The 23,260-nt window shown below is 39.8% G+C and overlaps 1 protein-coding gene across 11 annotated transcripts in view; it reads right to left on the bottom strand.

Moving 5' to 3' along the window:
- KNDC1 (kinase non-catalytic C-lobe domain containing 1) overlaps positions 1-23,260 on the bottom strand; it is a 70,768-nt gene that overhangs the window by 26,646 nt on the left and 20,862 nt on the right. For 9 of the 11 annotated variants that reach the window (XR_013986774.1, XM_081007115.1, XM_081007116.1 and 6 more), the window contains 10 exons: positions 13,725-13,871; positions 11,983-12,100; positions 10,371-11,341; positions 6,249-6,363; positions 5,360-5,431; positions 5,209-5,270; positions 2,641-2,799; positions 2,218-2,295; positions 330-411; positions 3-165 (listed from right to left, as the gene is read on the bottom strand). Coding sequence is in view for 10 of the 11 variants with exons in the window: in XM_081007115.1 (XP_080863241.1) it covers positions 3-165; positions 330-411; positions 2,218-2,295; positions 2,641-2,799; positions 5,209-5,270; positions 5,360-5,431; positions 6,249-6,363; positions 10,371-11,341; positions 11,983-12,100; positions 13,725-13,871 (1,967 nt within the window). In the remaining variant the exon portion in view is untranslated. The remainder of the gene's footprint in view (positions 1-2; positions 166-329; positions 412-2,217; positions 2,296-2,640; positions 2,800-5,208; positions 5,271-5,359; positions 5,432-6,248; positions 6,364-10,370; positions 11,342-11,982; positions 12,101-13,724; positions 13,872-23,260) is intronic. The other 2 variants (XM_081007121.1, XM_081007113.1) reach the window with 2 other exon arrangements.

Genomic DNA, 23,260 nt, shown 5'->3' with positions numbered 1-23,260 from the left:
ACTTTTTAATATCAATGTTTTGATGTAGAATAATAGGCTTGAAATGGGTTGCTGTAGAAGTGAAAGCACTTGGCAATATGGTACTTTCTCTGTTCAAAGAAGGCTGGCAGGGGACTGGTCCTTTCACTGCTATCAGTTTGCTTTCATTGCTCATAGGTAAAAATCCTAAATATGCAACAAGGTGAAGACAAAGACAAAAGTATGCATTTAGCATAAAGGCAGGATGTACAATTGCTTACATAAGAAAAATATTTCCAACATGACTGGACACATTACCTAATGGCGTCTTCCCAAAATAAAAATGCAGGAATGCCTACAGGTGTACTCACCTAAGTTTTCATCCACTGAACTTCTCTCACTTTGTAAATCAAAAGGCATGCTATCATTAAAAGAATCCGCTTCTTTGAAAGCCTAACAGCCAAAGAGTAAAAAAACAAAAAACACAAATGCATTATAAATTGTCTTTTAAAGCACACAGTGATAAAGACAAACATTTATTTGCTCAAGCTTTCTTCTGCTCTTTCCTGAGGGCTCAACACACTTAATACTTCCAATTTCAAAGGAGCCAAAAGAATAAAAGCATAGAGTGAAGTCCTTGAGCCCAATGTCATTTATATTTCTAGACCAGCCATAATTGTTCCTTCCTATTGTGAAATATTGTTGAAACTTGCTCTGGATTAATAATAGCTACATTTTCTGCACATATTCCCTGGAAGGAATGCATCACCAGGTTTGAATCCCCCCACTCCCAAAAACAAATGCACCAGAAATAAAAGGACGTGTGGAATGTGGCATTTAATTTCCCAAATGCACTGGGAGGTTGGGGAGAAGTCGAATAAGCAATTGTAGGTCACTAGCACACTTCTTGGTCATTTGAGTCAACTTGCAGACAAAATGGCCGTTGTCAAAGTCCAAGGCTACCCTAAAACCACTGAGGGTACTTATCATATAAAAGGCTAAGCATCTCTTGGTCATATTCCAGCATGCTCCAATTCTGCTGCCATAGCAACAAGCAAGAAAAGCAAAGAGGGAGGGTGCTGTCTTTCCAGGCACCTCTTTCCCACACATTCTTGCCATTTTTGTAGAACTTTAATCAGGAGAGCTACTAGCCTGGTATACCAAACTCTCTTTCTGCTCTAAAAAATACCCTTATTTGAGCCAAGCATAGCGTTATGTGGCTCCTGGGTTTTTAATTAATGGAGCTTGAACACTAGAAGCCAATGCTGACCTCATACAGTTTGAAACTGTCAGCTTCCAAAAAGTACAGTATAGATTCCAGCACAATACAAGGCCAGGAAAGACTAGACAGTAGAAAGAGCTTTGAAGGAACGCAGCGCAAGAGCTGCTCAGAGGACATAAGCTATTCTCATCCAGGCTTGCTTTAGAAACACATCAAAACAAACACAATTCTGTATTGGTATTATTATAATATTATATTAGTTTTAGTCACAGTACCAATTGCATTGGGAGATTCAGTGCATATTATACATTCATTATATACAGAGTTGTGTTTGTTTTGATTAGATTCTATTCTTTGTATAGAAACACAACACAAAACAGAGAAAATGTTAAAATATGACAGCATTCCATGTTGATGTGGGAGCAGTGGAAATAATAGTGGAGGGACAGCCAACATAAAGATTTCTAATTGGACATCTGCCACCAAGTCATGCCCCAACAGCACTGGTTTGAAAATTACTAGCTGATGAAACTTTTCCAATTGGGAGGTAGGCCAGTTTGCAGAAGAGCTACTCCCAGTATATAAAGCAGGCAGGATTCTGTAACACATGCAAAGCAGCTCCAGATATTGCAGCAAAATGTACAATGCTGACAGAAATCTTAACTTGTCTTTAATTAAGCAAGAGTTCCATGGACAATGGAGGAGATGTGCTCCAAGATATTCAAGATATGGTACATCTTTAATGGTTTTTGAACAGCCAATGCTAGTGCTTCTATGGAGTATTGTTACTGTAGATGTGGTTGTTAGGATTCAGGAGCAGTTTACATAAACATGAGAGAAGGTTTACACGTTTACATATGGAGTTAAAAAGAAATCTTAATTAAATTGATCTGTTATGTTAATTCTATTTAACCAAGGCATTGCAGAAATGGGAGGTGACAGAAGAGTTTCATGGAGCTAAATCTAGTTCTAAGAAGCTTCATGGGAATTCTCGTTTATTTATTTATTTCTGAACACATGAAGGCAAACACTCATACCTGAAAGGCAGATCTGGTTAAACATGCCAGAACCTTCTTGCTGCTTATTCTTTGTTCAAGAAGATAGCTATCACATGTCTAGAAAACAGCATTTTGAAGTGTTTAGTATTAGACAGATGACAGGTGCAAAAATTAGAAATAATTTTGCAAATAATTTTAAATTTAGGAGTATTATTTTATCACAACTAATCTGAAGTTGCTATATTTCAATATTGTTTTTAAACAACAACAAAACGCCACACCTTGGTTCTCAATGGAGCCACTAAGGAATGAAATCGAGTACAGTTATCAACTCCTTAATTTAGAGTTGTTACCCCCAAAAAAAGAAAAAAGAAATTTATCTTCAGTACCAGAATAATTTGCAGGAATAAAATACATTTTTACAATTTTTGAAAAAAAAGGAAATTGCTTAATTTAAATCACCTTAATTGCATCTGCCAGAGAAGGCCTGTCTTCTGACTTTCGTCTAGCCATATCCAGAAGAAAATTCTTCAGTTTCCTTGGCAACACTATTTTGTGATCAGGTGGGAAATTATGTTTTGCAGCTCTCCACAAAATTGCAGCAATACAGTAAATACAGACCTGTTGGAAATGGCACAGTGAATAGGCAACGAAGTCACTGGACGACTCCCACTCAGATTGAACCCTGCTCTTAAATACATATACTTAAAGCAGCCAATTTCAGGTCTCCAGCGCAAGGATGGGTATTCACTAAAAGCACAATCTACAAATGGCTGCGCTGACATTCCTGCCGGCATCAGCACAGGCAACTGAGCAAACCCCAGGCATACCTGAGGTCAGGGCACAGCATAGTATAACTATGCACCTTCCTTCATGGTCACCGAAAGCATGCCACAAGCACACGTTGGTCACCACTGACTTAGTACCACTGAATCGTCAGTTCTGAAAGTAACACAAAAGCAACCTGGAGGGAGAAAGCACTGTTGCAGTTCAAGACTTTGGAGGTATCTCAAATCTGACTAGATGTGCTGTGTAGAACAGACATAACATAGCAGAATAACACAAAGCCTCCAAAAAGAATTAAAGCTTACAAAATTAAATAGGAAAAGGTTTATAAAATAGCATAGCTGGATATGGGGAGAAGGAAAAGAAAAGGGAAGCGGGAAAAGAAAAGGGAAGCTTTCTCATTTCACACAATGATAATGCAGACAGCAATCTGCAGCAGCAATGAATGCTCCCTGTCAATGTGCCATACATTGTTTTCCAATATACAGTGGTACCTCTGGTTAAGAACTTAATTTGTTCCGGAGGTCCGTTCTTAACCTGAAACCGTTCTTAACCTGAAGCACCACTTTAGCAAATGGGGCCTCCTGCTGCTGCCATGCCACCAGCGTGTGATTTCTGTTCTCATCCTGAGGTAAAGTTCTTAACAGAGTCTGTAACCTGAAGCGTATGTAACCTGAAGTGTATGTAACCTGAGCTACCACTGTATACAATATTTCATATTTGGGTGTAGGAGATATTGTACTCAAAGCGCTAGCTTGAGATGAGAAGCGTATGTGCAACAAATGCATATATATTGCACACAAAACATCTGATCAGCATAGGAAAATGTTCCATTAATTATTAACTGCCATTAAGATAGCAAAACAGAAGAAGTCAATTTCGCCCATGCTCTTGGGGCCAAACTAAACTTCATATTTTGTCACATAGTTCGTGGCCGCAGAGCCTTGATTAAACAAATAGCAGGCACTGGGGGCAAGGGACCCAAATCAGAACCATAGTGTAAGGGGAGGGAAATTAACCCTTTGCGCCACTTTGGTTTCAGGCACCCTCAAGTCAGCTATTGGCAATGGAGGTCTGATTCCCATTAGAGCGACAGCAAGCTCTAAAAAAACCCCACCATCACCACCCATGCCATGGTCTCAGTGCAGCTCCTCTGGCTAGACCATGGGTAGGCAAACTAAGGCCCGGGGGCCGGATCCGGCCCAATCGCCTTCTCAATCTGGCCCGCAGACAGTCCGGGAATTAGCATGTTTTTACATGAGTACAATGCATCTCTGGGTTGTTTGTGGGGCATAGGAATTCGTTCATTTCCACACCAAAAAAATATAGTCTGGCTCCCCACAAGGGACAGTGGACGGGCCCCCTGCTGAAAAAGTTTGCTGACCCCTGTGCTAGATGCTGACTATTAACAAAAATGAATTGAGAAATACCACACTACATAACAAACATTAAGACTAGTTTGGTCTTTGTATTCTCCAAACGCAATTACTCCAAAATTAACCAGAACAACATATTGTGCTACCACTTGGCATTTTTTTCAAAACATCCACAAAATGATGTTAATTTGAAATGTTTTTAAAATATAAAAACTTTACTTTGCACTATTGTTTACAGATCTCGAGTACAGTGCCACAACTTTCACTTTCAGTTTTGAGTTTGCCTCAAGCTACAATAAATGAAGTCTAATGTCACAGCCAAACCTGTACTGCTTGAACTAGAAGCTAGAAAGCAGGTGTGGCATTATTATAATTAATATTTTTTTGAAAGAGTAAAACAGGAGCAGCAACAATCCCCAATCCAAATTAGGACCATAATGAATCAAAAAGTTAAACTGCCCCTTACACACACATACACACAGAGAGAGATTCTAATCCAGATTGTAAGGCCCTTGCAGCAACTGATTACTTTAAAAAAATATTAGTAATTATGTGAATAATGTCAAGTCTGTTTTGATACTTAAGAAAAGGGGAGGGGAAGACTCTTAAATACCTTTTTAGTTGCATTAAATATTCTAGTGACTAAAGTATTGGCTAAGCAAAAAGGTTTGCCTAAAAATTTTTTAAAGCATAAGATAGTACTCTAAGGTGCCATGGGAAACTACTGCGTAAATATAATATAAGATGGAGCTATCTTGGTACCACAAGCATCTATGTAAACCAGAAAATGTGCCCATTATTTTCTTTAAAGAGGTCCTTCTATTTAACTTTTAAAGGAAACAGCCATATTTGTAACATGTCACCATACCTTTTCAGTAACATAATCCTCTTCCTCTGTCTCAGGAGCCAAATAAAACATATCATATGAGCCTAAAGTATTAAAAAAATAAAATAATCTATTTTAATCTTGGTGACAAAAATAAATAGAAATTCATAAAATTAGCAGCATGCTAAATTACCTTCACTTTCAGGTGGAACAAACTGAACACTTCCATCACTGTTAATCAAGACAGAGTCTAAACACAAGTATGCTGAAAAACAGGTATTATAAATATTAGAACTGCTGAAAAAAATAACAAAGTCTTGCTTTCATAAACTCATTTGTGGGACTGTATATATTCTAAAATAAATTATACTTGAGTCATTCAGAGATTTGTGCTACAGGGATTGTTCAGACAAAACAAAACAAAATATAGCAGCAATTAAGTATATCTAAACACTGTGGGCCCCACAGTATCACAAAAGATGAAAAAGAGTCTTAATTTATAGCAAGGACATTGTATTCTGACATAAAAATGGAAGGAAGTTTGTTTGTTTTTAAAAAAAAACTTCCTTTCCCAAATAATGGATGCTCTCCAAGACACTGACTTGCCCCATCTTCCCTTGTAGAACAAAATCTGCCTATTTTGACTTCCTCCCTAACAAAGAGACCCATGAGTAGAAACAAATTTCCACTTGGATATTTCTGCTTCTCAAGTTCAGGTGGGATGGGATACCCTACAAACTGGGGCGTATATCCTTACAACAGATGATGAGCCAGCTGGCTGTCTCAATAAACTCTTAAGGATGAGAAGCAGGCACCAGGGTTTTTCCAAAAGCCGTTGCTCCCTGACTGCCCAGTGGTATCACAACCATCAGAAGATAGCCTTCTCCTCAGCTGCCCCCACCTCTTGGCATGCCACATAGCACTGGCCATAATTTATAAACCACAGATCAATGTGTACCTCCCAAATGCCAATCCACCTTCTCCTCACCAGGGCCCAGACACCTGTTTGCAGAAAGATGTGCCCTTAATGTCAAGATAATAAAATATATTAGTGTAAAAAGAAGAGATTAAGGAAGACCTACCTGGATAAATTGTATAGGTTTCCATAGCAAGCAAGCATTCATGGCATAAAGCCCAGAGCTCATAGTCTTTCAGTGGTTTGTCATACTGTGTTAAGAGACGTTTCAGAAAAACAGACTGAAAACAAAATATTAAGGACAGTTAAGAGACAAAAAGCATTTCTGAAGTCAAATTCACTTATTCAAGATCATAGTTTTATTCCTTTTCCACTGGCGTACGAAAGGAAGTCCCCCCCCCCCAGACAAAAATGAAATTAATAGATATATAAAAAGAACCAGGAGAAACTTAAAAATGTAACTGGTTCCACTGTAGAGCTTTCCAACTATTAGAGTGTTTAGGGAAAGTAGGGGAAATGTCTGACCATTTGCACAACGATTGGGACATCTATTGATTAGCAAATGCTACCTAATGTATCCTGTTTAACCTCTCCAAATCTAGCAGCATTTCAAGAAGGTCTCAACTTTCGAAATAAGATTCAATTGAAATTAAACTTTGTAAAAGACAACAGAAGAGGAGAATAGGCTATTTTTGTCCTTAATAAAACTCCAGTCTATTCTTTGCAACATGTCAGAACCTCTTCAGCTATATCTGTCATCTCTAACCTGCCTGCTCTAAAACTTGATCTACCTTGGCAGCTGTGCTTTGTACATCTTACTTTAAAAGCTTCATCACTACTTAGAGCTCTCCTGTGAAACAAGCAAAAATGATATGGAAAGATAAGTATTTTGTGGCAAGCCTTTTATTCCCAGAATATAAGAAACATCACTAGCGAAGTTAGCAGGATATTAACTTACTGCTCCAACAAAAAGATTGGTATTACTTATATATTTCACAGAAACAGGTTGATAGCACCGAGAGCCAAACTACAAAGTCAGCAATCTCGCATGGTGTTTTCTGTTGCTGGATTCTTAAGATGTCAAGACTGTAAGAGCTCTAGCTTTAACTGCTGCCATATGACAAAAAAACCCTATATTTATAAAACCAACATGCCAAGCAGAAGGCCTTACCTTTTCCCTGACCTGCTCTATTATTAATATTCCCTTTTCTTTATACAAAAAGCAGCATTTGACTCTCCAGTAAGACGTCAGAGAGGGGTTACTGAGAAGTTTACTGAACATGAATTACATGTTACTGCAAACTCATATTGCAGCACAGGATAAACATGTCTTTGCTGATCCACTGAGGTTAAAATTATCTGCCTTTTATGCATCCTTATAATACTAAAAGCAGATGTCAAAACACTTCAGGCCTACCATCCCTTTATTGGTGAGCTGCATAAAACATAATTGTTATAAAGGGATAAATCAAAACCAAGCACTGAATTTCAGGGGTTTGTTTTTTAAATGAAACAATTATTGTGGCTTTTCTTTAAAATACATTTGCTTTGTTCCTCTGTTTAAAAAAATCAAACACAATTTTACTGCAAGACCAAATCACAGAGTAATTTTTTCAGCTACTCTTTCCATGAGTACATCTGGAATGCAGGACATTTAGAACATGGTCATTTTTCGGAGGGGAAACTGTAGCTCACCTATCGCAGACCTACAATCAGCAGCACCCTTCACAAATTTAAATTCCCAGGATGTTTTGGAGGGGAAGCCATGTGTGCTCTAAAATGTCCAAATTGTATGGTGCAATGTGACCAAATTCCCAGTGTTGTGTTTGTAGCGGGGGAGAAGCAAAGCAACCATGATTTCAGCAACATGCATCAGCACACTATGAGTTCACCTTTACACCAGTTACAGGTAGGTTGCCGTGTTGGTCTGCCGTAGTCGAAACAAAATAAAAAATTCCTTCCAGTAGCACGTTAGAGACCAATTAAGTTTGTTATTGGTATGAAAGCTCATACCAATAACAAACTTAGTTGGTCGCTAAGGTGCTACTGGAAGGGATTTTTTTATTTTGTTTCACCTTTATACCAGTTTAGCTTAACTGTAGTTTAAGGTGATGCGCAAATTTTACTTGGTTTTCACTTCTGTCACTTTAAAGGGTTTAAGGCCACTGGCACAAAGCAATAGAAAGAATGCACACACACACAAGCTGTAGTTTCCCACACTAAACACTCTAGCAACTGCATGAAAAGAGATGAGATATAAAGGCTGGAATTATGTAGGTTAGAGGAAAAAGGAGCTCCAGTCACGCTTGAATTGATAAAAGTGTTTATTTGAGAATTGCAAAGAAAAAGCCATTTAAAAGAATTCTAAAGATACAGTTTTGAAGCCAGCAGGCAAACAGGTTTGGCAATGTTTGGCAGAGAATAAAGAAAGCAAGGTTATAGCATAAAGGAAGGCATACTAACCACTTAGGAAATGCAGAGAGGCATTATTTATGGGACAAAACAGAACACCAAAACCAATGGACTGGATTCCAATGAGCACACCAGTCTGCACAAGAAGGGGGATTTCTATATTCTCTAAGGTCAAGAAAATGTCACACACACAAGCACTACATTTTAAACACCACCTCCAGCATTGAGGAGAATGGGGAAAGCTCACATGGAGCTGCATGAATTGAAGTCAGCTGCAAAAGGAGCTGCGTGATCAAAGTTACAAAATGATTCTTGTGCAACTTATGAGAAATGGAATCCCCAATCTAGGAAATGCATGCCACAATGGAAAAGATCATTGGTATTGCAAAGCCTTTGAAAAATTAGTTGTAATATGTAATTTGGTGGTGGGTGAGGGAAATCAGAAAGTAATGCCGATGTACCTTATGGCACCAAAACTGTAGAATAAAGGGAAGCTAAACATGGATTGCAATAGATTTCAGTTAAAACAAAACAGGATAGCACTGCTTGATATTTCACCTTTCCCAATAAACCTCTATATAATTTCAAAAACATCCTCTTTCATGATGATACACTAAACTATTGTATCTCAATATCCTTGCATCTCAACAACCTTGCATAGATATAATTTCAGTTATTCAGAATGAAAGGATTAGTGACAAGTATGTTACAAAAGATTGCTGATACCAAGTTGTAATATGCAACCTTGTAGTCTCTTGGCACAATGCAGCAGTCTTTTAATGTCTCACACCTTCATTTGAGACCAGATAAAACAAGTTTGCAAATGCTTTTAAAGCCATACTACTAGAAATTCTAGATTTTGTTTATTTGACTCTTCCTAGCGGTGAACAATTTCTTATGCAAAATTAACCAGCAGAGAAGAAAGCTAACCATAGCACTCAACGTTCAAGTTTTCCAAGAATCACACCTCTTGTGTACCAAACCTTACTCAAGCTCATGCAAGTGAAACACAGGGGGGGGGGGAGAGGGAGAGAGAACATATGCTAGAAAAGCAATCTTCTCCATCTCTAAGATAGGGAATTTAACCTAAATATCTTCACATTGAGTCAAACTAATTTAATTCATATATATTAGCCAAAATCAGCAAAGAATTTTGAACCTACTTATGAATCTACTAATTTTTAATATCTCAATGTATGCTATGACAAAGAAGAGAGAGCGTATCATAATACACACATAAATTAATGACACTATAGCAAATATATGTTTAAACTGCTTTAAATTCCTCCACATTGCTGCTGTCATTATAAAGCAAGTCATACAGATGGAGCCATTCACCACTATTGGTGCATTACTCTCATAAATGTTTCTTGGATAATTCACAGTGGTGGCAGGGAGGAGAGGGCGGATTGCTCAACTGCATGGTAAGGCACTACATAAGTAGCTTGCCAAGGCCACACGACACTAACTTAGATGCAGAAAAGAAACCAGAGAATTTATTTCTTACAAAACTGACTGCAAATTGAGTGACTCAGGATGATTTCTATCTGCAGATAATTACCTTTAATTTATTCTGACAAAAGTATAGTGCAATTTAAATCTATAGTACTAGTTCAATTCAATTAAAGTTAACCATACAAATGTCAAAACATCAAAGGCTCACCAACCACACACCTCAATTCAGATCCTTACTAATTAAATCCTTTGGTAATAATGAAAGTGCTCAACTAATTGCTGCTGACTATAGTGCACGCACAATGTAAGCGAGTTACGATGTTTCCAAGGAAGACAACCCTCTCCATCCCCCAAAATTAACTATGTCCCTTCAATGCCACATTTAAGACAATTTTAAAAAAGAAGTTTCTGTTTCTACTACCTGCTTGCTGTTTCTCATTTCTGACTCCCTGCCTTCATATTGTTTCTCTTCAACATAATAGTCTTTCATCTCACTCTGATTTTCTTCTGGAGAACTTAGCAGGCTTGAGCTACATCCATTTTCATTAAATGTTCTAAGCCCCGTAGTCATCCTGTTAATATGCAACAGACTGCTTTCATTTGACCTTGCGGAAGTTTCTCCACAGTATTCCCATGATTTATGGTTTTTTAGTATCTTGTAGTCAGAATTTGATTTGTCTGGTTCATAGTTGTTTGAAGTTTCAGAACCCATACGAGTGTATGGAACAATATATGCTTTTTTATCATTGCAGGTCGGCTTGTGGATTTGATAAGATACTTCCGGGCTCTTGTAAAATTCATCTGAATTATTATTTGGTTCCTGGAAATCTGCTGCTTTTAACCCAAGTTCATTATTTCCATCACAATGACTTAAGTTTCCCTCTAAAGCAGCATTCCCATTATTATTGACTTGAGATAATGACTTGGGCTGTAATGGATATTGTTTCCTTGTTAGTGGTCCACTGTGACTTACAAAGGGGAAGAAAGTTCTTGGGTCTGTCTCAGATTCAGACGGTAGCTTTGGAAATGCTTTTACTTTCCTTGAGCAGTTTCTTTTTAATGCATCTTCCTCCAACTCACTTGTACATGGCTTTGTGTCTAAGACAAGATTCACACACTTGCTGTTGTTGTTATTGCTGTTCTCTTTACAGTTTGTGACCTGAATTGAAACATGCTGACAGCAAACATTTTCATGCACTGAGTTGGTTTTAATTTCTTTTATATCACCATTTCTGTCATTCATGGTATACGTGTGAGAAGAATTTCCACCACTCGCAACTTCCAAGTCTTCCACCTCTGGAGAGGAATGCTCTCTTAAATTGTAATCTGTGCACTGTTCATAAGGTGAGATCCTCTCATAGACTTTTCCACTCCACAAGTTATCACAACTGTCTGGGTGCAAAGACAGATGTTCTTATTAAAAACATTTTCGGTTTTCTCCCCCTCCATCTCCTCATCCCATCCAAATTACAAGCAGCTTCCACTGATATTCCATGCACACCTTATGCTGCCCTACAGTTGGAAAGAGACTGCTATCAAAAGTTGGTTGGCTTTTTAGAGAGAACCAAACCACAAATGGCTTTTAATGCAGGATCCCAAAGGCATTTCAAACCACCTTTCCCCTCCACTATGACAGAAGGTGTTTATATGATAGGCAGCAAATAGCCACACAACCCAACTGTCCCATTCACATATGTGCTAGTCTGACAATCTTAACATGCAAAATTAGTACAGTGCTAGAGGGTGCGGACTGTACTTTTGCAGCAGTTGTGCTTAATCCTAAGTATTTGCTAGCAAAACAGGATATATAACAGGATATATGATTATCATAAAAATATCTGAAAACATGAAATAACAGGAGCATGAAAATTCACTGTAAGTTAACAACGGGAAAATTATTATTTTTTACTTAATACAGTAGAAAGGGACCTGAATTCCTCCCACCATTTATAATCACTTGGGTTCTGTATCTTTAGCAAGAAAAAATGCTCTTAATTCCATTACACAAATGGGCTACATTATCAAAAGCATACCGTGAAAGGTGCCACATGATTCAATTGAAAGCACTCTTCTTCCAATTGCAGAGAGGCATTGGCAAATATCACTCGAGGAAGAAAGCTTCAGGTTCTCTTTACTCAATGATATGACAGTCTATAATGATAATTGTAAAGTAAAGTATTTAATACCTAGTTATCATACAGGACATGGACTTCAACATGATACGAGAGATTAGCATTCCCTAGGAAACGTCAAATTTTGCATTTGTGAAGCAAGGCCGTTCAGGTGTTGTAAGGGAACATTATTTCCCAACTGTAGCCTTTCTACAAGATTTAGCAGAGATTAATTTGAACTGCAGCATTTTAAAATGTTTTATAATGGATTATTTCAATTAATAGTTCAACAAAGTATTAATTATAATTATAATAATCTTTACCAAATTTAAATATATTTAATTAGGCTGATTTGCCTATTTATGAAATTCATTGTTTTTAGTTAAAATTGTGTTCTTCAGACTTTTCTTGAATTAATAATAAATTCCATAGCCATCATTCATGGAATGTTTTACATGTAGAGAGGTACATACTCAATAGCACAGAGCCATGTTTCAATGGTAAATGGGAAGCCACCCTCAAGCAAAGAGAGATTTTTTTCCTTACAGACATTAGAGAGCTCAAACTACAATATCACTTTGTTGAAGTGACTATCATTGTTTCATTATTATTACAGTATTGTTTTCTGATACAAGTTGGGAAACTTCAGTAGTCATCCAAACATTATGTGTAGTTAGTCACTAAAATTCCAAGGAGAAAACGTCCCTTATACTTATTTCATTGATGTTCACTTACACCTCCATTCATGTTTTTGGCACATCCTGTCTAGCCCATGCTAAATTGTCACTGGTCAAAAGAAACAGCTAGTGTAAGAAATGGTCATGAGTCCTTACCCGTTCCCTTTCCTGGAAACAAATCTGCATTCTCTTGGTAATTCTGCTGAATATGAATACAGTGGTACCTCAGGTTACGAACTTAATTCGTTCCAGAAGTCCATTCTTAACCCGAAGCATTCTTGACCCAAGGCACGCAATCCCAACATAGGCCTCCCACGGCCCCAGAAGTGGATTGCGTTCGTATCCTGGGGCAAAGTTTGCAACCCGGAACACCTACTTCCCGGTTTGTGGAGTTTGTAATCTGAAGGGTTCGTAAGCAGGACTGTCCGTAACCTGAGGTACCACTTTACATATAATATTAAACACATGAGTGCTATTAAGGGAGGGTGTCTTTCCAAAGCATTTAGCCTTATTTAAAACAACCACAAGAACCACCACTTATGGCTTCCAACACAGAAGGTTATCAATAACTCTTGTGCCTAGCATTACAGTATGTAGAACGGTGAGCATCTGTTGTTTTTGTATTGCTGCTGCTACTTTGTAGCTTAGCTGCCACTTTATTTCAAGTGCTGTGTTGGGCTACTTTGAGTTGGAAATCATTCTGTGCATTTCCCTGTATCACCCCCCATAAACACTGTATTTACAGTATAATTGCTTTGCCCATCAAGCAACTGCCTTCCAAAAGAGTAACTAAGATATCACTTAAGAGTGGAGAAATGTTGAATGTTAAAGGTGACACATCAGGAAAAGTCAATATGATATGAAAGTTCCCATATGATATGAAAGTTCGTGCTCTGGTCCATGAGGTCACAAAGAGTCGGACACGACTAAACGACTAAACAACAACAACAACAAGGCAAAAAACCAATCACACACTTCTTTTTTTACCTCAATATCTGGTCTCTCTTTAGGACTTTCTTCCTGCATTTGTTCAAGCAAAGCATGCAGATCTTGACTGAATTCTGAATCGGTTCCAGGCTCCATGATATATTCGAGGGCTGCTTTTAGTGTAGCTCCCAAGGAAAAGATATGTGCCTGCAATAATTGGGAAACAGAAAATGAGCATATTGTACAAACTACCACGTGTTCCTACTTAAAACCAGATTAGCTCCATTAAAATGAGCAAAAAACAGCTTAAGCCATTTGTGGACCACAGATGAAGTAATACACTTGTAGTACACTTTCCCCACCTTATGTAAATACTAGCAGCCATCGGCAATGTTGTTCACTCAAACTGTTTTGAGCCACCCTCCATTAGCCCCAGCAAGCATAGAAAATAGTCAGGGATTATGCAATTATAGTTCGAAAAATCTGGAGGACACAAAATTGGGGAAGCCTGCACTCAACCTTAATGTTATATCTTAGGCAAGGACCAGCCTTTATATTCAACCTCTAGTCATATAGTCCCTGAGGGTGAGCAAATTTTGGTAATCCAATTGTACCAAGTGTGCATACCAATACAAGTAAGAGAAGCATTTAAGTATTCCGGATAATGATCTTGATTGTCCACAGAGGGAAGCAGTTATCAGCAGCAACCATGAGTTGGAAGGAGCATCTAAATCATCTCTGAACATTGCATATAATTGCAATGCTTCTGATTTCAGGTAAAAATTGGAAAAAAAATATGATTTGGCAGCATTCCACTAGGTGGAGCTTTCTCCAAGTCTATTAAAACCATTCACTGCAACTTTGACAGTACTGATTAATTATCCGCAATATATGTACACACAGCCTTTTAAACCCTCCCTACTTTTAGTGAAGAAGAAGAAGAAAACTCATCAAAAAGAAAACCCCTGTGTAAGCATTGTTTCACACAAGACAAAAATTTGCTACATGCGAGAAAAGCTGTGTGTCATTCATCATCATCATCATCTTCATGCATGCAGGTTAACAAAAGCTTCCAATTCATAATTCTGTACATCAGTTCAGGGATGACTGCTAAAACAAAGTTCTGGATCTATTGAAAAAGGAAGAGAATATACACAGTGGCGGAGTATATGCTGTCTATATGGAAGGCTCCCTGGCACCTCCTGGGAAAAAGGAACTAAGCAGGGATGGGAAAGGACCACACAAAGTTCATGGAGACCTGCTGCCGATCAGTGCATACAGTACAGTAGGTACAGGTGAGCAACTAGGCAGCTTAAAATATCCATATGTGAGGTTTTCACATATGCTTACACTTCCCGTGTAGGAAACGTAGCAGTGAGCAGAGGAGGAATGACTGCTGAGAGGAGTGCAGAAAGAAGACACACCATTGTACCCCTCCATCAGCACAAGTGGATGCCTTCATCTGCCCCAGCTGCAACAAAACATGTTTCTCCTGTATTGGTCTCTGCAGCATCTCCAGCTAGAGCTGGGTGGGTTCATTGCCTGAAACCCTGGAGAGCTGCTATGAGTCAACATAGACAATACTGAGCTAGATGGACCAATAATCTGATTCAGTATAAAGAAGCATCCTATGTCCCTAATTCAATCAGCATTGTATTTGGAATGAGAGAAGAATCACAAAATTCCAGCTTCATGAAAACACAGCCCCTGCCCCACACAACCACTGTGTGTATAGGCACTTATAGGCACAAGAAGGAGGTACACAGTAGTTTGCAGTGAGCACACATTTCATGGAGGGCTTTGGCTTCCTTCATCCTAGGAAGTCGTGGCACAGGTACATTGAAAACCCAGGAAAAGCTGTACAACTATGTGAGATGGAGAAACAGAATCTAAAGTGGAATCATCTACACCAGGCATGTCCAGCTGTGATCTATGATCCAATATAAAAACTGGCAGTGATCTACCACCCAGGGATGGGGCAGGGTAGCTGAGCACCCGACGCCTGCTTCCTCCGACGCTGGCGTCTTCTTCTGAGGGGGCAGGGGGGCACTCCGCCTGCTTCCCCTGATGCCGGTTGCTTCCCCTGACACGGCAGGCATACACAGCAGCAAAACATCGCCTCCCGTGAGAGGAACTTGCTGGTTGCTTCCCTGACTGGGTGCACATGTGGCGTCGCAACAGCCCCTTGGGTGCATCTCCAGCAGAGGGAAGGCCGTGATCTATGAACGTTCATCCTGCGATCAACTGATCAGTCGCGATTGACACAATGGACATGCCTGATCTACACCATAAGTGCTATAATCTGTAGCTTCTGCCAAGCGGAACTCTATTCCATCAGTGACATGATGTCGAATAAGACAAGGACTGCACCAACCAGCTAGCATCTTTCATGACGCAACAGCATATATACATTTCATAATATTTAACAAGGTATGTTTCACGTGTTAGTGGCCAGAACGAGTTAAAAACCCCTCCACATCCATGAAAGAAGAGCTGTTGCAATCTATGAATGGTGTTGGCAAAAAGAATTCCATTCTAGATTAATTGCTTTATTTGAAGTAAATAAGTTGAAAAATGCTCCAGACCAGAGTCATTAGCCTCACTTGAGCCTAGAGAAGCATGTCCTATAATAAAGTTTCTAAGGGGATTCAATCTGATTAATGAGAACGCCAAAAAACAATCTCAACATGATACAGTATCCAAACAAAGAGACTAAAAAGCTCTCCATAACTGGAATTGTTAATGGTGAGTAATCAGATGGTAGGAGAGGATAATCTGAACTTGTAACAAGGTATCAGCTTTTAAAATAGCAAAAATTTCTGCAGTAACTAGAAGATCTTAGCAATTCAGCTGACTCATCACCACAATAAATCTTTAAGCTAAAGTTCAATTTCTATCAAACATGTGCAGAATACATAAAGATTCTGCAAGATCATCTAACAGTTTTCTTGGGATATTCTTAGCATTGCCTCTTTCCGTGAGAGCAGGCCTTGGAGGTGGCTTGCCAGTTACCACACAACAATCTATTACAATAATAAAGCTATGAACACCCTCAGCTTCAGAACTAAACAACAGTTAGTACAACTAAATCACATCAGAACTAAACAACCTGAAAGACCATCTCTTCCCCTCCACTGTCCGCTAGGAGCATTAAGATCAACAAATGGAATCTCTATTGCCCCCCCCCCTCACAGCCCAATGGGCTTTTTCACTGGTGGTATCAGTGTTGTAGAATTGTCTCCCTGCTGAAATGCCACTGGCACTGGCGCTTGTCCAGAAGCTGTAGCTAATAATAAACCTCGGCATTCCATCACATGCAGACCATTGAAGTAAGCTCTGTTTCAACCCTGCCTAGTATCCTCAAGTAAGACTTGCCACTTTGTCAATCAATAGTTTGATTATCTGCAGAAGCTTTGGTCACTCCCTGAGTTGGCAAAGCTCATCTGATAGCAATAAAACCTCAAGCCTTTTGTGTCATCAGCACAGTCTTGAGGAATACAGATTCAACAGGAGCCTTCTGTTTCAAGTTTTCACAAATCAAAGGATTGTAGAATTGGGAGGGACCATGAGGATCATCCAGTCTATTCCAACTCCTGCAATGCAGAAATCTCAACAAACTCAACCATGACAGATGGCCATCCAACCTCTGCTTTACAACCTCCAATGAAGGAGAGTCCACTACCTTCTAAGGGAGTCTATCAGTCTATTCCACTATCAAACAGAAGTGTTTTTTCAATACCTGCTGAAAACTGTTCTGTTCCATCAGCTTATACAGGCAATTAAGAATACAATAATAGTTGGCTGATATCTGATGAAATTTGCTAGCCATGATCTATGACCTTCACTGACAGAAGTATACTCTTCCAGGCAGCTAACAATAAAAATACAATAAAATAAAATAATACACATAGATAAAATAAAAAGAGACAACAGCTGCATTTACTATTAATAATATCTTATTATTTCAAATTGCCCTGTTACCATTTTTGGTGAAGGGCAATATACGAATCTCTCAATAAAACAGCCCTATCCAAAATTACCCAAAGTGAACAGCAAAAGCAGACCAATAACAAAAAAATTCTCTTTATGGGAAAGCCAGAAAAAAACAATCTAGTAAGCAAAGAATTCCAAAATAAATGTGTTCTGATTAATAAATCTATTCATTCTGTTAAAGCAAACCAATGTGTCCCTAAATCAAGGTATCTCACCACATTTTATTTTCCTGATGTTCTCAGCCAAGCTTCTGAATAGGCCTGTGTTACCTATATAGGGGAGTGAGGTGGACAGAGATTGGTCACTTGGCAGTCAGCTCTCTCTCCTGAAGATACTTAAAGAGCCCCACTGTTCTTTTAATTCAGCAGGTGGTGACAGCTATGAGTCTTTAAGGGAATTTTAGGCTGGCTTTAGTACTGGTGCATTATGCTGGTGCAACCCAAAACCCATTTAAATGGGCTTACCTCAGTACTCCCTGGGATGCCAGTTTAAGGGGGGAAATACTCCCTAAAGGGCCCCAAGGGCATGCCACAAGGTCATATAATAAAGATGCTCCTAAGAGGGATGGCACGTTTTGCCTGAAGGCAGAGACACAATTTCTCTGAAATCAAAAGCTCCAAGCAAACAAAACCCCACTCAGATAAAAACCCCTTGGCAAAACAAGTCACCATCAAATACATTTTTTTTCGGAAACTGCCTTATACCAGGTCAGACTATTCGTTTGAATAGTCTTCTGTCTGAGGACTTATTTGCAGATAATAAGATGCAACAGCTTATATACAGAAAGCAGAGTCCAACAGGATGTTCCAAACAGAGACAACTAAGACTGATTCAAGTGCCTGAGCTATTTGCATTTTGCACCCCAAAATAGGAAGTGTGGTATGGAAAGGCATTGCTCATACTGGAATTTCTGGCTAGGAGCGAGCACAGTCATATTTCTTAAAAGGAGGGCCAGTCTGACAGTGGTGCATTTGCTCCACTGCAGCACCCTATCACTTACAGCCATCTCTACAGCAGTAGTACCATCAATTCCCTGTATGTAGTACAAGGTGCAATGTGGGGGGGGGGGGGTGGAATGAAAAAGACATAGTGCAGTTGGCACAGATTTATTTTTTTAAAAACTGTTTTGGATAATCCTGAGTTATGCAGGTATAGGCAGGGTTGTAACCAGGATATTCAGGCATATATATCCACTACTATTTTTCCCGACCAACAAAGGCACCTACATTGAATAAATAGTCAAATATCTTTGCTATGGCTTTGAAGAGCACATAAAAGCCATTCTGGAAGTCACTCTTGGCAGGAAGTCAGGGTACAAATATAATAAACCAAACAACAGTAGCTATGACAACATCGTTAGAAAAGGTGAGCAAGCTGCTGGTCATTGATAGCTGTATATTAGCTCAAGGATGAGAGTCAGCATACTGCTGATTACTAACTGCTGAGGATCATGAGCAGGAGAATGCGACTGAGCTCATGCTCTGCTCTTGGGCTTCCCGTGGCATTGCAGGCCTCTGAGGGAAATGGTGCTGGACCAGGTAGGCTTGTGGTCTGACGCAGAGGGCTCTTATTGATGTTCTCAGCTAACCAAAAATGCAAGGTTTAAAACGCTCTTTGAACAGGCAAGTTTCTGATTGCCACTGAAGTTTATTTTGGCCCCAAAGCCCTCAAAGTAGTGAACTAAAATGCAATCCATTAAATGCACCATAAAAACAATCCATGTTCATTTTGAAATACTTCGTCAGTTAACTCACCACATAAGAATAAAATGAATAAAGCTCCTCTTGAAAGAGCAAAGAGTTCACTAGAATCAAAATCTCGAAAGTTAGGAAAGGTAGGTTTTTGTGAGCTTTATGGTTGCACGTAAAATCTCGAAGGTAATTGTTTTATTATATTTTGACCCCTCATTTTCTCCAAAGAGCCTAGGGTGGTATGTATGCTTTTCTTCCCTTTCTCCATCTCCATCATTATATCTGTCAGGGGACTGCTATCACAACAGGGGAGGGGGGCAGGTGAATACAGAGAGCCTCCAACGCTGCTGAGGAGCAGCTCCTCGTCCAGCAGTGAGGGAAGCCACACCTCCAGTGGAGCAGAGAGGGATGGGGGTAGCCAGGCGAGGGGAGGCTCACCTAGCCCAGCTGGCCAGGAAACAGACATGCCGTTTCCATCACCCAGCTTGCGCAGAGGGGTGAAACATAAGGAGGGGAGGCGGAGATTTGGGGTGTCTAAATTCTTATGTTGGGGGAGAAACTGGAAGGGGCCACTCCCGGCATCTGCAAGTGACTAAGACAGACATGAACTTTGGGGTTCTGCACTGTAAATAGTTTTTCACCAATAAAACCTGTAAAAGACAGGTCGGAGTCCTGCCTGGTTACTCGCGAGCAATGACTTCCAAACCTGACAATATCCCAACCACCACCCTGAAAAGGATGTGAGGTAAAAGAGATCATAGCTGGTTTGAAGTCACATAATAAGTGTATAGCCAAATGTGGATCCCACCTCCAACACTCCAACCATAATACCTAACTGATTGATTTGATTTATTTATTATATTCCTATGCCGCTTTTCATTCAAATGGCTCCCAAAGTGGCTTACAAACGACAAACAACATCTAAACATAATGAGTTTGACCAAACTGTGGGAGGCAGTGGAAGATAGGAGTGCTTGGCATGCTCTGGTCCATGGGGTCACAAAGAATTGGACATTACTAAACGACTAAACAACAAACATCACAATTAAAGCAAAAGTCATATTATACGATTAGCAAATCAATAAATTGATTTATAATCAATAAAAGAGTATTAACAACATTAACAAAACAACCAAAAAATAAGCTAAGCATTGTTAAGTTCAGACACACTCTCCACACCCCCATAACCTTTCACTCTATTCAGCTCGTTAAAATGCTGATACACATAATGCCTGTGGCAACAACTGCCTTCTGAAGGCTCCTTGGGCTGGAGGTGGGGGCTAACCACTGTCTAATGGCAAACAGAGTCTCTCTCTCCTCATAGCTTTTCCTCTGGAAAGAGATTCCTTATGAGGGCTTGAGGGTGGGGCAAGGCAGGTGGAAAAAGCCATTACCAACTGGCCAGCACAGAGTCTCTTTCCCTTATGTCTTAAAATGTCAATTTTAATACTCTGGGATTTTCGCTATAATATTCTGTTGTTCTAATCTCTTTTATGATGGCAGGAAGGGCCACGTATATAGAAAAGTTGTGGGAAATTCAACAAGTAAGGAGCTTCCACTTTCTCTAGCTCTGTTTCCATGGAAAACAGCTATCTTTCTTGCACAGGAGTCTTGAAAATGCAGTCATCAAGCAGAGAGTGTCTCAGTAAGATTTTACACATCTTATACGAGTAATATATAAAGAATTGTAGTCTCTATTCAGCTTTAATAAAACACTCCACTTATCACATCACATTCCATAAAACATACCTCAGCAAGGTCCATAGAGCAACAAAGCCATATCAGAAAAGGGAATTAGGAGTTATCCTGGCCAATTGCCCATTTCAAATTTATTTAGTAAAACATAGTTAATTCTGTGCTATAGCAGCTGCATCACTAAGTCAGGACAAAGTAGTGGCAAAGATGGTCTTTGTTGATTATAACACAGTTACAGAAACAGTAGGAACGAGAGAAAAGATTGCAAATTCACATTCAAATATTATAAATTCCCTATCTTATACAAAAGCTAAAATACATTCATAAACTAGGTTAGATGGAATAGCAGAAAATTATATTTTACTTATTTCTTTATTGATTGATAAATCACTTAGTCATCAACACTTCTAAGCAATGTACCAAAAAAACAAAACAAACTGATATGATGAATAAGAACAGTAAAATTCACAACAAAACTAAACACTACCATAAAATGCCTGCTGAAATATGGAAGTCTTGGTCACATGCCTGAAGTTCCAATCTCAGCTGGAAGAGAGTTCCACTAGCTTGGACCGTAACACTGAATACATGGCTTCTAGTAGTTACAAACTATGTGTCTGAGCCATGGGGGATCACCAGCAGAGACTCCCCTGAAATATCGCAGTGACTGGACAGTGATATAGGGAATCAGCTGGTCCCTAAGAAATCATGGAGCCAAGTTGCAAATTAGCAATGGTCTTGAAAATTAATACCAGAACCTTGAACCTGGTCCAGTTACACATGAGCAGCCAGCGCAAGTTTTAAAGCACCACTGTTATATGGTAGTCTCACCCCATTGACTGTCTAGCTGCAGAATTTTGCACCAGCTGGCTCTTCCAAGGATAGCTGCACACAGAGATTGTGTCCTCCCTAAAAGAGGGCACGTGTTGCAGTGAGATCTGGAGACTGACCTCCTGTGTTGTGGATGGGTTGGATTGGTTTGCCACAACACCCAATTGGTAGGTCCCTCGATGTTGGGTTCAATCTGACCAATGGGGCGCAGTCCAAATGGACTGAGGGACCTATTTATACCCATGCACGTGACCCAGAGCTTCCTCTTTTGGCTCGTGCATTCAGAACACCCACCCACCTCTCCCTAATTTTAGGGATTTGTGCGATTGACCTTGCTATGCCGTCATATGTCATCTGCCATTGGGACAGGGGCACGATAGGAATTTCCCCACTTGGCCGATTGGCTGTTCCCATTTGGGTTTCGCCTGCCGCGTAGCAAATCATCACAACTTGTAAGGTTGCGGACAGGCACTGGTTCAGGTGATAGGGATGGGAGAACGGTCGAGCCATCCCTATGTGAGGGGTATTCCGTTAAAGGAATCCAGGGACTCAACTGGTTTGGTCAACCCCTGAGAAGCGGTTGTGCCTGTACCTGAGTCCAGGGGGGCATCTGGGTGGTGAACAGGGTTTGTTCCCGGCTTTTCACCTTCCCAGGTATTCACCCTTGGCTGACCTATGCTGGTGCCCTGGGACAGCGCTGCCTGCAAGAGTGCACGGAGCTAGTCGAACCAGAGCCTATGCAACCACTCACTTTCTGTAATCAATAAAGTTGTGGCCTAAATTCTGCCAAAAACCAAAACTAAAATTTGAGTCATGTGTGAATTTATTTAGGGGGGAGGTCTCTGGGTCTGAACACGCAACACATTGCAATAATCAAGTCTTGAGATTGCCAGTGCGTAAATTACCACAGCTACGTTATCCCTGTCCAAAAAAGGCCAAAGTTGGCACACCAGCCTTGGTTGAAAAAAGCACTCCTAGCCTGGGAAACTACTTGAGCCTCAAAAGCCACGGACAGACTGAGAAGCAGCAGCAGAGACACAGTTTCCCTGTCTTACTCTCAATATACCATAGGTCACCCATCAGGGCCATCAGGGCTGATTCAGTCTCAAAACAATGCCTGAAGACAGACTGAAACTGCTCCAGACAGTTTGTATCGTCCGGGAACTCCTTCAAATTCTCCGCCATCACTCTCTTCACCACCTTGCCCAAAAAAGAATGCTGGTAATAAGAACTGGAGGCAAAGGTTCCAAATGAATAAAGAGGTGAGAATAAAAATAGAGGTAAGTTTAGGAATAGGGGGGCAGCAGCAGAGAGACAACAGATTTCAGGAACAACATTCTTCATTTGTGAATAGCCTACTGCTGCGTTTAAATGATGCTACTATAA

The sequence above is a fragment of the Podarcis pityusensis genome (assembly GCF_964106645.2).
Source record: "Podarcis pityusensis genome assembly, chromosome: 5".
NCBI lineage: Eukaryota > Metazoa > Chordata > Lepidosauria > Squamata > Lacertidae > Podarcis > Podarcis pityusensis.
Note: the sequence above shows the minus strand (reverse complement) of the source record. Positions and strands in the feature narration are given on the sequence as shown.